Source organism: Schistocerca cancellata, chromosome 6 (assembly GCF_023864275.1).
Source record: "Schistocerca cancellata isolate TAMUIC-IGC-003103 chromosome 6, iqSchCanc2.1, whole genome shotgun sequence".
Lineage (NCBI taxonomy): Eukaryota > Metazoa > Arthropoda > Insecta > Orthoptera > Acrididae > Schistocerca > Schistocerca cancellata.
Window position 1 is genome coordinate 574,930,637 of NC_064631.1, and position 15,397 is coordinate 574,946,033.

General features: G+C 37.3%; 1 protein-coding gene across 2 annotated transcripts in view; it reads left to right on the plus strand.

Annotated features, from left to right (window-relative positions):
• LOC126190679 (gamma-tubulin complex component 6) overlaps window positions 1-15,397 on the plus strand; it is a 253,518-nt gene that overhangs the window by 180,742 nt on the left and 57,379 nt on the right. The window contains exons 13-15 of one of the 2 annotated variants that reach the window (XM_049931130.1): window positions 1,586-2,968; window positions 11,591-11,700; window positions 11,804-11,957. In XM_049931130.1, the coding sequence (XP_049787087.1) occupies window positions 1,586-2,968; window positions 11,591-11,700; window positions 11,804-11,877 (1,567 nt within the window). In that variant the 3' untranslated portion in view covers window positions 11,878-11,957. Of the gene's footprint in view, window positions 1-1,585; window positions 2,969-11,590; window positions 11,701-11,803; window positions 11,958-15,397 lie in introns of those variants that run through there. The other variant, XM_049931129.1, reaches the window with a different exon arrangement.

A 15,397-nucleotide genomic window follows, 5' to 3' on the forward strand; every position in this document is an offset into this window, starting at 1 on the left:
TATTTCTAAATGTAACTGAATTTTTGTCATTGAAGTTGCTTTCCGTATGGTTTTTATTACATGAAATTTATTTCTTAATTTTTGGTGGTTCAGTGAATAATGCATAGTGCTCGTAGATTCCTAAATTTATGTAAATTTTATAAACATCTTCAAATACATAATTTGTTATAATATTATGAATACAGGTAGCTGACTGTGCATTTACTCTAGTGGGTTGCATGAAGTTAATGTTGAAGCCAAAGTTTTTTTATTAAGTCAGTGAGTTTGGACATATCATTGCTTTCAACTATAATATCATTGTTGAAGTCAGCAGCTATTATTATCTTTGTTCTTTTTTCTTTACTGAGTTTTTCAAGCAGGCTATGAAATTTCACCATAAAAGCTTCAATTGTAGCTTTCTCTGGTACTCTATAAATAGAAACTACTATGATGTTTAGGCCCCTCAAGTCGATACAGCAGCTTTCAAATATATACTCTTCATTCAAATGATTAAAATCATTTCTTATTTCATATTTTATATCAGAATGAGTAAGTATGCAAGACTCTCCATGTGATTTCTCCCGCCTGCAAAAGCTGTTGGCTAATTCGATTAAGAATTTTAATTTTGTCAGATATAAGCCAATGTTCATTGAGGCAAATAACTATGATATTTCAACAGTCAGATAGAATAATTTGTCATTTGTCTAGTTTATGACTTGTTTGAAAAGTCAGCACTTAGAACATTTATATTGAAGTACATTATGTAGGGACATTCTTGTCTATTTAAAAAATAAAACTTTCTTTTCCTTTGGCTGCGGGAGAAGAAAGAAGTCAATATAAATGAGAGCATTTTCTCTGAATTACACATTAGTTGTGATAGTTGTAGGGCACTGGCAGAATTGAAGCAGATGAGAAATTTCTCTCCATAGTGACTCCTCTACTGCTCCTGTACTTTCAGGATCTCACATAGCTCAACAAGTTTAACACACTCATGTACCAATATCATATTTAAAATATTTCTTAATCTATTTTGTATTCATTTTTGAAAACAGTTTCTCCAAAGTATTAATTAAATGCTATATTAGGAAATCATTCAGGAAATGTTGGATGCTTTTGTCTCATTAACAGCTCCAATACTGTAAATAAATTCTTGAATAAAAAATAAATAGTTAGTTTCAAACCTGTAAATGATCGTCATGCAGCCATGTAAGTATCTTTTCTTAAGAAGTGTTTGCAGCTTCCATTTAACTGACATTTTGCACATATCATTTAATGTGAATATTATTTATGGAAGGTGTGTCTATAGGCTTAAAACTGTTTTTCTGTTTGATGAATTCTTCTCAGGTTATCAGCTGAGTGGTGGCGTCGTCTTGTCGCAACGTTTCAATGAGTGTCGTACCCAGCATCTTCTGGCGATGTCAGATGGGTATGAAACTCATTGAAATGTTGCTACAAGACGACACCACCACCACCACTCGGTTGATAACCCGAGAAGAATGTCATCAGTGGAATATGATGAGAAAGATGCAATCGCATGTATTTCTGTTTATCAAATCATGTCATTTGTTATGCACTTTTATTTGCACCATTTGCCTTTATATTTCAGGGAGAAGATAATTATGTTCTACGAAGAGCAGTCAAAAGCAGCAGACAGGAAAAAGTTCCGAGCAGAGTGGTGTATGAGAAGAATGAAACTGAATGAGAAACGGAAGAAATTTTTATCAGATGAGTCTTTGTACCCAGCATTAACACAGGAAGAGGACACTAAGCAGCACATGTGCACTGATCTTAATCCCGATGGAGTAAAAAACCATTTAGAGACTCCAGATCAAACAAATAATAATGTAAAAAACATTGACACTGAGAAGTTAGTGCCAGCTTATTCCACAACCATTACCAGCAATGTGGAAAGAATTGAGAATGGTGGCATAGATAACTCAGAAAAGCCCATATGTGTAGATAATGTTTCTTTAGACAGCAATGCAGACAAGCAAGAAATGTCAGATGCCCAGAAAAATCGTCTCAAAGTTCTACAGAGTGAATTTGGCATTTCGCTCTCTCTTCCTAGTAATGTTACAAATCAGCAGAAAGATTGCAAAGACTTAGTGACTGATGCAGAACGTAACAGATTCAAAATGATGTGGAGTGAATATGATATTATTACAGGCAATAACAATATAACATCACTGTATAACAAGACTCCAGAAATGTGGAATATGACTGGAGATTCGGACCATGTCATTGCTTATAGTGAATCATGTGCCATCACTGATAAAATAAATCATAATTTTGTAGACACAAATGTAGAGTTTAGTGGTGATACTACATTGGTGACTTCTGGAGATGTAATTAGATATGATGGCGTCAACAATATTTTGGCACCAGAATATGAAACCAAATTATCACCCACAAAAGAAATGAGTCTTTCAGCTATTTCATCCCCAGTTGGTTTACAAAACTCCAGTCACATTATGGTGGAAAAAAGCAATGAAAATAGTAATTTGACATCACAAGAAAATGGGATAGCAGTAGCAGTGGAACTGCCAGCCAATTCAGATCAGTTAACAAGTAACCCTGGACAAGAAAACCAGAATGTTGTAAAGTGCTTTCAAGAGGAGGCATCAGTTTCCCAGGCTTCATTCACTGGTGTTTTGAAGAATGATGATAACACCAACGCATCATCTTTTCTCAGCGAAAGTCCTGCAGAGTTTATGAAGTTGAATGAAATGGGGGGACCAGTCAGTGACAAGCCAGTATACTATGGCTTAAGTGTTTTTAATGCTGTGCATCCTTCATGGACATTTGAAATGCCATCTGAAGCACCATTTCCCATAAGGGATATTACAGATCGCTTCTTTCATGGTTGTTTAAATCAAGAAAGTGTACATTACAAACCAGAGACTGAGACACTCGAAACTGAAGCTCTTCAGCGCTCAGTATTATTACCACTGTACATACACAGCAAGTTGGTTAATGGTGCTCTCCTTCAGTAAGTATTTCATTCATTGTGGAATGTACTACAGTTTTAATATATTCAGTACTACTGAATTTTCCTGCTCTTTTAATATGGGACTATTTTCTCTCTATTAAAAATGTCTTTGTACTGGAGAATATTGTAATTCTGGGAAACATATGAATGAAGAACACAAGATTTCACGCACAATTGTGTGCAATATACCTTACTTCTTAATATTTCAATTTAAAGACAGAACAAACATGACAAAAATATTAAAATGTATGAGGGCTGTTCATTTATTAAGGTCCAACTGGTTACGCAATGGAAACCACTGTGAAAATGTGATGAAGCTTTGCATAGATTTGTTGGGCTGTGTCTCTAGTATGGCTTTGCACAGATGTGTTGGACTGTCTTTCTAGCATGCCCGCTGATCATTGCTGATCATGTCTCATCATTCTTTTCAGTTGTGAGTGCACAGTGAGCATGTAAAGATGCGTAGGAATAGTGTCTCCTGCCAAGTATGAGTGCCTATTGAGAGATTTTGTCTACTTTATGCAGTCCACATAATGTAACTGTCGTGCATTTCGTTACTCATGACAATTTTCAGCCGCACACTACAGAAGCAGTGGAGATGCTTCTGCAATGTTTTTGATGAGAAATGTTTAATCACTCACCATGCAGCCCAGACTTGGCTCCCTCTGAGTTTCATCTCTGTTCACATGAACTGCTGGCTATGAAGACAACATTTTAGCACAGACAATGAGCTGCAGATCAGCATAGAGAATTGGGGAAAGCACAGGGGACTGCCTTGTACAACAAGGATATTGGAAAGTTGACACAATGCTATGGAAACTATGTTAATGCATGAGAGACAGAGAGACAAAGCTGGCAACATTAAACATCATCTGTCCAGAAAGTTCTGAGACTGATTTTATTCCTGGCGTATAAGTGATGTCAGTGCAATAACTATGGTGGCAGCATGAACTAACTGTTGGTCACCAACGAGATACCATCGGAAGCTGCTCTGCACTTGTAGCCTCAAAATCACCACACGAAATTCTTATGTGTTGTTGACAAAATGTTTCTTTACTCACATATCAAAAGTTACTTAAACATGCAGATATTTTTTGCTATTGACCTCATTTCTAGGGTCAGCTAAAAAGTTGTCTTTTGTGACAATTCACATGTCTTTGGTTTTAACCAATGTTGACTTATATCTTCTGCAGTGTTTACTTTGTTTGCTTTGGGCAATTTCATATTTTCTGCCATTATTTATTGAAAATTCTTATTTCTGCAACAACTCTCTTCTTTTGCACCTCTTATTCATGTCCTACACTTAGTGCACCAAAATGTAGGGTTATGTGGTTGGTTTGTAATTGTACCTCATTTATGTTCTGTCTTTACTTTACCTAATATTTAATTTCCAGTTGCTATACTTGAAGTTAATTCCTATAGTGGTCCTGTTACACAGTGCCACAGAACTGTATCATTGGACTTCTTCACCTTGTTGCAGATCAAATCTGTTCAAGCAACTGAATTACATAAATAGCTTAGGGGTAATTCTTCTGTGTTTTTGTATTCAGCTTCAATTACAGTGATGGGTGAATAGATCTCTCTCACTATGTAGCTCACACTGGACCCGCATTCGGGAGGACGACGGTTCAATCCCGTCTCCGGCCATCCTGATTTAGGTTTTCCATGATTTCCCTAAATCGCTTCAGGCAAATGCCGGGATGGTTCCTTTGAAAGGGCACAGCCGATTTCCTTCCCCATCCTTCCCTCACCCGAGCTTGCGCTCCGTCTCTAATGACCTCATTGTCGATGGGACATTAAACACTAATCTCCTCCTCCTCCTCCTCACTATGTAGCTCATGATAGACTATTACATGCATGTGCCTTGCTTTGATATTAGCAATCAGAAGAAAAACAGTTCCAATAATGATTCTGCAGTTGTTTTATGATTGTTTACATTCTTGCATGCATGTTTTTTGTGTCTTGATCTCCAAAGCACTGCCAAGCTGTGACATCTAAAGAGTAAGGCCTCTGCCACAGCAGGTGGAGAGGTTTATCTGCCACTACGCCTTGTCAGTGTCTGGAGCTGATGTGACTTACATTTCATCTGCACTTACATAAAACTAGATTGTGCACAGTGGGGCATTCTACACTTAAAAACTACCTGAACTGTGTTTTCACTTCTCATGAACATCTTTCATTGCTCTAAGAGGATGAAAGTGGAACTTATTTTTCCGAAGAGTACAATGTTACACCACAGTAGTTATCAGCAACAAACCACCCCTAATGTGTGATGATATGTTTTTGGATATGAGAGAGGAAATGACCATTTAAACATATTACTAAAACTTTGAAACTTATTGGGTAAGTTCTTCATGGGTTCATCTTTTGTGGAGACCTGAACATCCCATATAGCTACCATCTTTTTAAATTCAAATATGCTTCGTGAAATCTCACAATGACACTTTGCATCCCCTATATATTTGCAGACATTCTGTATCTTGTAATGATCTACTGCATTTTAAAATTCATTATTGCAAGAAGGATGGAAAAAAATGAAAGGGCCTATACCAAAGAAAAAGATGTTCAGTAGTTGATCCAGGGCTACTGGGAACTTTTAATTTCATTTTGTTTGAGACAATCAAGTTTGCCTAAGCACATTGAGACTAATTTTGTCTTAAGGTCAAATTGTGCATTCAGAATTCAATGTTCTGCTTCAATATTTTGCTACTGCATCTTGAGATGAAAGAGACAAAGAAACTGTGGAAAATCTGAATCAGCGGTGTCATAAACATCATATTTGGATTGTCAGACATATGGTTTGTTTGTTGACAAACTGGCCCAGAGGTGAACTTACCTAGTTCTCCTGAGCATAAAATGTATTCAGAATCTAGATGTGAAAGACATATCAGTGCCATGGTCACTAAGTCACACAAAGCACTGCAACCTTCTGCATTTCTCATTAGTACCCTTAGTCTTGAAGATACTACATAAATCGATGTAGCAGTACAGTTACAGCTGTCGAAAATCACCACAAATACATTGGTTGCTTGTGAAAGTGTGAAATATAACTTATAAATACATGTACTCCCATTATCTTTACACCTTTCTTCTTTTAATCTTTTCAGAATTTCCTGAACTGTAGAACAGAAGGAGGTGAAATACAGCCGGTAAATGATTCCCATATTTTTGTGTAAATTATATAGGGTCCGAAGTTCTATGCAGGAACTAAAGCTCTCAAGGGAAAGGCAGATCTGAGTAATACATTTATTTACAAGAAACCAATTTTCATTTTACTAACACTCTTATTCTAAAGGATCTTTATCTTCACCGTAAAGATTAAATCAGTACTGGTAGGACAGTGTTTTACACCTGTTCCTTATGTTAATTAATCAGAAGCTTTGCATTGTTAATGAACTGCAAACAAAAAACTTCTCTTCTTTCAAGATGTCTGCGACCTTGCTATGGGAAGGCAGAAGGGGTGAGGGCTGAAAGTCTACTAGTGGATACATTGCTACCTTCCATTCATCATTGTAGCCTTCCATCTGCAATTCATTGTCTCACTGAGAAGATATCAGTTGAAAGTTATTAACAGTTTTGTTGTTTTATGGCTGTACAACACAACAAAAGCAGTCCTAAATCAGCTTTAATGACCCAAAAGATTCCACTTGTGTTGTGGAGCGTCTAGCAACACATTGGCATACACAGCTCTGATTCTTAAATTTGTGCTCACATGAGGTGATTTTACCAAAAAGTAAGCAGAACCTGGACCAAAAATCAATTCATATATTAAAACTTCCTGGCAGATTAAAACTGTGTGCCCGACCGAGACTCGAACTCGGGACCTCTGCCTTTCGCGGGCAAGTGCTCTACCATCTGAGCTACCGAAGCACGACTCATGACCGGTACTCACAACTTTACCGTATTTACTCGAATCTAAGCCGCCTTTGAATCTAAGCCGCACCTGAAAAATGAGACTGGAAATCAAGGAAAAAAATTTCCCGAATCTAAGCTGCACTTGAAGTTTGAGACTCAAAATTCAAGCGGAGAGAAAAGTTTTAGTCCACACCTCCAAATCGAAACAAAGTTGGTCCATTGTAATATGAGACACAATTTAGGTCGAATAAATGACGATACAGCTAAAGTAATTTGGTTCGAGTCGTAAGCTGGTTTGAATTGATTGCTTATTTTTCTTTGATCTGATAAGTGCCGTTCTCTTTGTTATAGGTGTTTACGTGACTCAAAGCTGAAAATGCACTACTGTACTTTGTCAAGCATTGTTTGTCGCATTCTGATAATGTGTGTTTACGGCCTGTTGCCGCTTGCGGCATGGCTTGCTTTTGTGCGCCTTACCGCCGCTTAAAAAAAAAAAGAAAGAGAGAGAGAGAGAGAGAGGAATTGTCTCATTATCGAAACAATGGCCAGAGACTGCTATTTGTTGTTACTTACACCGCTGCTTTCTTTGATAATGATCAACAAGAACCAAATAATAGGCTGCGTATGATAGAAGATGTTCTGAACGAGAGTTTACTGAAAATTTTTCTCCATTTGAAAATCTGACTGTATCACTATTAGGCATAAGATTAATACGAATATAAACATGACATGATATGTATATTCTTCCGCGTTTGCTGTTGTCTCACTCTAGTTTCATAGTTTATTAGGCAGACAGGATTTAAATCAGATAACAGCAAACATGAAAGAATACATGGCAAAATTTTTATATTCGTATGGTGAAGAGAATACTGTGTGTGATTCACAATTCATAAAAGTTCCTATTAGCAACCATCTCTTCTCACAGGTAGGAAAAAATTCAGAACGTAGAGCTGGCCATATTGACAAACATCCCAAACAGTCTTGCCAGTCAGATTTTCGTAGTACATTGAAATGCTGCTACATTCGAAGATGAACAATACGGAATTTGTATTTACTTCGTTGGATAATGTATGAAAATGAAGTGGTCGAAACTCGGGGCGGAGAAAAAAGCTCGTCTTCCACCTTGTTTTAAAATTTTTTTACTGACACAGAGGTTTTGGCGCCAGTATTTATCTTTGTGCCTCCAAAGCATGCCTGTGTAGCGCTACATATATTCGATGGCAGAAGTTAGTTGTGGCGGCACCTACCAACATTTTTCAGAACTGCCGCTTACTTTGCACTCGATTCTAAGCCGCAGGCAGTTATTTGGATTACAAAAACCAGAAAAAAGTGCGGCTTAGATTCGAGTAAATACGGTACTTCTGCCAGTACCTCGTCTCCTAGGAAGGTAGGAGAGGAGGTACTGGCAGAAGTAAAGTTGTGAGTACCGGTCGTGAGTCGTGCTTTGGTAGCTCAGATGGTAGAGCACTTGCCCGCGAAAGGCAAAGGTCCCGAGTTCAAGTCTCGGTCGGGCACGCGGTTTTAATCTGACAGGAAGTTTCATATCAGCGCACACTCCGCTGCAGAGTGAAAATCTCATTCTGGAATTCATATATTCTTTTTCTATTTGATTAGTTTACTGTTGTAGTTGCATTCACGCTTAAGTGGTGTTGAGTTTCAAACTTATTTGTTCATTTTCAAACCATTACCTGAATTGCACTCATGTGGTTAATGAAATAATGTCATAGTATAACATTTATAGGTTTTTTGCTCTTCTCAACAGTTCACATTAGAACGTAGTGTATTGTTGATACTTCTAATTTTATAGCATTAAACAAGAATGGACTTTTCCAGTAAATAGACGTCTGATAATATTCTACACAAAGTTACACAAATAATTTGTTTTGTATATTAGATAAGAACATCTGTATGATAAGAGAGGTGGAGCAGTGGCTTTTTTTCCAAAGTATGTATTTTTTCTCCTAATATACACAAACATACACTGATAAGCCAAAGCATTACGACCATTGTCTAGTGTAAAATTGAATGCTGTCTTGTGGTACTGTGGGTACATGATGAGGTAAGTTAAGAATATAAGTGAAGCAGAGGTGAATGGAAAATGGCTCTGAGCACCATGGGACTCAACATCTTAGGTCATAAGTCCCCTAGAACTTAGAACTACTTAAACCTAACTAACCTAAGGACATCACACACACCCATGCCCGAGGCAGGATTCGAACCTGCGAAATGGAAAATCATTCTAGAATGGTAGGAGCTGCAAGTGGGGAAATACACTGACATAAGCAGTCCTGAGGAGACCAGGTTGTTATGTCCCAGCACTTGGGAACAAACATCTTCGAAATGGTGAATATGGACAGCTGTTTGTATGCTACTGTTGCAAACATCTGTGGAAAGTTCTTGAAGGATGGTGAAACCACGAGGAGGTGACAAGGTGTTGGACACCTGTGCCTCATTACAGAAATTGGATTTGTGATTGTGGCATTAAGTAACACGCAAGAAGAATGCGGTCACATTGCAAATCAATAGGAGTACTGTGCAATTGCTGTATTGGTCAAAAAATAAAAATCCACCAGCTGATAAATCAATGACTTCCAAGCATTCTCACATGTATCATCCCATTCTTTATATCTCTACCTCCATGCAACTGTTTCCCATACTTGTCACTTTTGTTATCCATGATTCTCGAGGGTTCAAGTTCTCAGGTCCTTGACTTCTAATACTGTAATTAATGCTCATGTAACAAATAGGTTGTTGTTGCTGCTTAGCCTAATGCTTCTGGAAATTATATTACACCCTCTATTTTCCTCTACATTTGTCCAGTCCTTTATTATTACATTATCTATAATATCTTTTAATGAGTTTTACTTGCACAATCTCCCTCTCCAAATCTTGTGAGTGTTTGAGTCCTTGCTCTATCTTACGATTGCTCTTATTATTTGTATTTTATTGTATGTTATTAAACAGCCTTCCTTCACTTGTTTTATTCAAGTAATTTTGTATGAAGGTTTGAATTTCTGTAACTGTTCCAGGACATTTATTCTGTTTATCTGTCATTTTGCATGTACGTCTGTCTTATCAATGGTATCTTCTATATAACTGAAAATTTATATTCTTCATTCATTTTTTATTCACATTTTGTAAACTTTTGTGAAGGTTTAGTTTTGAATGCTACATTTCTTATGAAAAATAATAGAATTGTTTTCTGCTTTTGTTGCTATGTGGCACTACTTTTGTATTTATCACCGTCCTCTGATGGCTTTAGTTGTCTTCGTGGTTATCACATTGTAGCTAGTCAGTTAGTTTGCCATGACAACTTTGTTTGTTACATGCTGTCTTTACATATCTGATCACCAAGATGTTCACAGTGTATATTTCAGGTGCTTAATTTTTGACGATACTTGTAGTTTCTTACTCTTGGATATTATGTGTATTACATTTGCTGTGTATTTTATGTTTGCAGACAATGTGAAGATGGGTTCTACCCAAAATGCATCAGATAAAGCCATTGGTTTATCAGCTGGTGGTGTCTTATTTAATGACCAATACAGCAATTGTGCAGTACTCCTATTGACCGGAAACTTGAGGTTGGAGACTTGCCCACACTGTGAAGCAGAACAGACTGTGGACAATATGAAGGCAAAGTACAATGCAAGTGCAGGCACAAGTGTTTCAGAGCATACCATTCATGAAACAATTGAATATGGGCCCCCACGGCAGCCAGCCCCTGCCTGTACATTGATCCAATGACATTCTGATTTACCATTGCAGTGAGGCGATGGCCATGTGCAGATACACAGTGGTTCAGATAAACAGAGGCTCAAAATATGCACAGCACCATGGGCACAGGCCAATGGTATCAGTATTTTGCAATGGAAGACATTCACCTGGACATTCAAGGGACATGTGGTAGTAATCAAAGGCACCATGACAGCTGCAGACCACATGAATCTTATTGCAGAGCACCTGCATCCGTTCTTTCTTGATGTCTACTCTGATAACAATGTCATTTTCTAACAGAATAACTGTCCATGTCATGAGACCAGAATAATGCTACATTGGATTGAGGAGCATTATAATGTACTTACGTTGATGTCTTGGCCATTGAATTTGCTTGATCTGAACCTGATGGAAAATATGTGGGTTACCAGCTCCACTTCTGTAAACCACCAGTCCATAATTTACAGGAATTGTGTGACCTGTGCATAGACATCTGGTTCCTCATACCTCCAGAAACCTAGCAAGGACATGTTGAAACCAAGCTACTCGGAATCGCTGCTTTATTGTGTTCTAAAGGTGGACCAACACTTCATTTAGCAGGCGTTCATAATATTTTGGTTCATCATTATCTCTGTATAAAGTAGTTCCTGTAATTATCAGAATGAAAACATTACCACAAATCATAATTTGTTGTTAGTTTACTTAACAGACATGGCCTTTTAATGACTTAACTCATTCCAAATCCCCGAGAGCTCTTCGTGATGATGGGATTTACAAAACACATTGTTTAAATTGATGAATGAATAGTTCTAAGATGGTTTTAAACCTTCAGCATTTATTAGTACTGTTGGTCTTGAGTATAAAGAATGTTTAGCTTTGATAACTCATTATCTTTCAAATTACATATTACCATATATTTGAATGTTCACCTTTACTTTCACCACTGTTAATGAGATACAGAATTCTTGTCATGTTTACGTGCCCATGTACCAGACAGAATACTTGTCATGTTTATGTGCCCATGTATTACTGTGCTTCATATTTTTCCAGGTTCTTTTTACAAGATGAATCTTTGTTGAGCCATCTAGAAAGTCTAAGAAACTATTTTCTCCTGCAAGATGGTGAATTCTCTCAACTTCTCTGTACTCAGTTATTCCAAGGTATGTTATTCTCTGATTTATGATATGAAGAACAAGTTAACTTGAAATGTTATGTTAAATGAATTGTATAAGTATATTAAAAAAACTATTCTTATACATGTAGGTACAGCAAATGTTACATATCAAATGGTGGAGGGAGGAGTTACACACAAGAATCAGAGATTCCTTCATGTATAACATGGAAAGTAGGGTCAGAATGACTCACTAAATCAGAAATTAATTTAAGAACCCACTCTCAACATCCCAACCAAGGGTGACGGAGCAATGCTCGATGAGAGAGAGAAATTCCTCATTATTGTCCTTCATTATTGTTTTGAGAACACATTGTTAAGTTCTTTTCTCTTTTTAATTGTTCCTGTCTATAATTTTAAACAGGTCTCACTGAAATTTTTTGCTAATACTTGTTTCTCCCAAGTGTGAACATTAAGAGATGTAAACCCACTTTAACATGTTATGTGAATCAGAAAATAAATATGTAGAAATGAAATTAAATCAATAATCCGCGAGGATTGTGACATCAACATGATGAGTGACATGTGGCAGTAATTATAATTACAAAGTTTCAGGGTGGAACAATGAAACTAGGATGAAATACTGAACAAAAACCAATTGAACCTAAATGAAACTGACGAGAAAACAAAAAGTGTTGTATTAATAATGCTATTGTGCTTTCATCAGTTCAGAAGTTCTGTGATTAAAAATGAGTCCATATTTTATATCAAAGCATAGATTATTGAAAATCATGTGCCTCTGGTAGTGTGTGGTAAAATGGGCATCTTGTGAATCTGTCACATTTTAGCAAATATTTCATTGTCTCCTTATACTGATAACTCAGTGTATACATTTTTATACTTGGGTATCATAAAAACTATTGGAGTATTCTGGATACTAATTCAAAGAATTTGGTGGATTTTTGTGTAACCTGAATGTTGCCGTACAACAAGGTCCACAGTTTCTTGAACTGGTAATGAAATCAAGCAGCCTGAAAAATGCTGAAATTTGAAATTTTCTTTAATGTTATCAGTCCAGCATGTTCTTACCAAATTGTGATTCATTCTTCCACAGAAATAAAATGTTTCATATCATACAAATGAAGTAATTTGTTGCCTTAGTTATTATAGAAGTGATGAATTAGTTGCAACATTGAAAGCTGCAACACCTATTGCCAAAGAATATGTGACTTTGATAGATTATTCTGTGACAATAAACAAGTGACAGCTGTGTCACACAATTCTGCTGAAGGAAATGAGCCACAGTATGGCAGTCGCATATAAATATGCATACCTGATTTTGTTGACGACTATTTATGTGAAAAATAGTTTGCCAGAACTGGTAGTCAGTAAAGAAAATTTGTGGTCTTGATGTAAGATTTTTATCCACACATGTTTTAAATCAGCAGATCACATATCTCCTATCTCCCCATTCATGATGTCGAAAAATGACATATTTTTGTGAAATTCCCATTTAACAGCCACGCTGAGTACTGAATGGCTTCATTATCATTGTTTGTAACTTCGATGAGATAACAAAAATATTGAATCAAAGAATATATATTCAGAAAACTGGAATAAACAGTCAAGAGATGTCAAAAATATAACTGTACTTCGCTACAATGGAACCTTTCTGCTTCCATTGCTGCCACATTGATTCACCATCATGTGCCACCCAGCCTCCCTGCCTTAAGTGTGAGATGTCCTGATGGGTCTGCCTCTGTGGTGTTTGCTCTTGCAAAGTTGTTTGTTGAGATGCTAGGGGAAGCAAACCTGGTGTTGGTTTTTCCAGAACCATAGGTGCTCTACGTTATCTCTTGGTTGAAGGCTTGGGAACCATCAGAGAGCATAATAGATTTTTCCATTGCGTATGTGTGTGTCTCTGTGTAATACCCCCTAAGACCCCAAATATGATGACCACAGTGGTGGCTTGATAATGCCCAATCAGAGCTACTATGAGTACACTATGTGAAATCCTTGCAGATAAAAGTTGAGCAACTTACATGTCACATCTCTGGGAGTGCTCCCAATCAAAATATATGTTGTTGTAACTGGTTGTGAGTGATAAACTTTGCCATTGAGTTGGTCCCTGTAGTCAATGTTGTAACATCACATCTTTGATGAAATCGACTGGGATGTAGGTATTCTGCCATATACTATTTCTGCAACAGACATGCCAATGTCAGAAATCCTTAGTGTCCAAAAGTACCTCATGGATGGCTTCAACAGCTACTAGCAACTTGCAGTCATACACTCTCCATTCTGCCTCCCCGTACGCCTGTGCACTCAGTTTGCTGGCAAAATGCAATGTACTGCCAAACAGAATTAATGTATTGTTGCAAAACTGCACATATTATTGTTTGACTGTCATCTGCCACAACAGCCAAAGAATCAGGGTGTGCTAAAAGTGTCACATCAACTACACTTATTCTTGGTACATAGTAGAAGGTAGCGCTTTCTGTGTAGGCTGCACATTTCCCAGTAACAGAAATTTCTGATGCTATAACCAAACATTCCAAAATGCTGCTTTTTTGTCCTAGTACACACTTCCTGTTATTGAAGGTTACACTGTAGTCACTGAAGCATTGGAAAACCTGCCTCAAATGTTCTCCGTGCTGGCTTGATGCTCTGGAAAAAAATCAGTACATCGTAAAACAGAAGTATAGCCCATGCAAAACTTTATCAGTAAACTGTTGCCACGTGTGGACTGACCATCTAAACCCAAAAACAGTCTACATCTACATGACTAATTGCAATCCACACTTAAGTGCCTGGCAAAGGGTCCATTGAACAAGCTTTCTGTACCGTTTCAGTATGCAGGAAAAATGAACACTTAAATCTTTATTGTGTGATCTCTGATTTCTCATATTTTTTTACAATAATCATTTCTCCCTACTTAGACTGGTGTCAACAAAATATTTTTTTCATTTGGAGGAGAAAGTTGGTGATTGAAATTTCATGAAACGATCTTGTAACAATGAAAAACACTACCTTGGAAGGTAGGAGACGAGATACTGGCAGAAGTAAAGCTGTGAGTACCGGGCATGAGTCGTTCTTCGGTAGCTCAGATGGTAGAGCGCTTGCCCGCAAAAGGCTAAGATCCCGAGTTCGAGTCTCGGTCGGGCACACAGTTTTAATCTGCCAGGAAGTTTCAAAAACACTCATGTTTTGATGATTGTTACTCAAATTCACATGTCCTTCCCATGACAGTCACTCCCTATTTCATGTTAATACAAAACGGGGTGCCCATCTCTGAACTTTTTTAATGTCTTCTGTCAATTGCATCTGATAGGCATCCCTTACTCCACAGCAGTTTTCTGGAAGAGGACAGACAAGTATAGTGTAGGCAGTTTTTTTAATAGACTTGTTGCATCTTCTAAGTGTTCTGCCGATAGAATGCCTTCCCCACAAAATCATTTATGTGATGTTTGTAATTTAAGTTGTTCATAATTGTGATCCCTAGAATTTTAGTGGAGTTGACGGCCTTTAGACTAGTGTGATCTATTGTGTAACCAAAATTAACAAATTCCTTTTAGTACTCATGTGGATAACCTCACACTTTTCATTATTTAGAGTCAATTGCCACTTTTTGTGCCATTCAGATGTTGTTGTTGTTGTTGTTGTGGTCTTCAGTCCTGAGACTGGTTTGATGCAGCTCTCCATGCTACTTTATCCTGTGCAAGCTTCTTCATCTCCCAGTACCTACT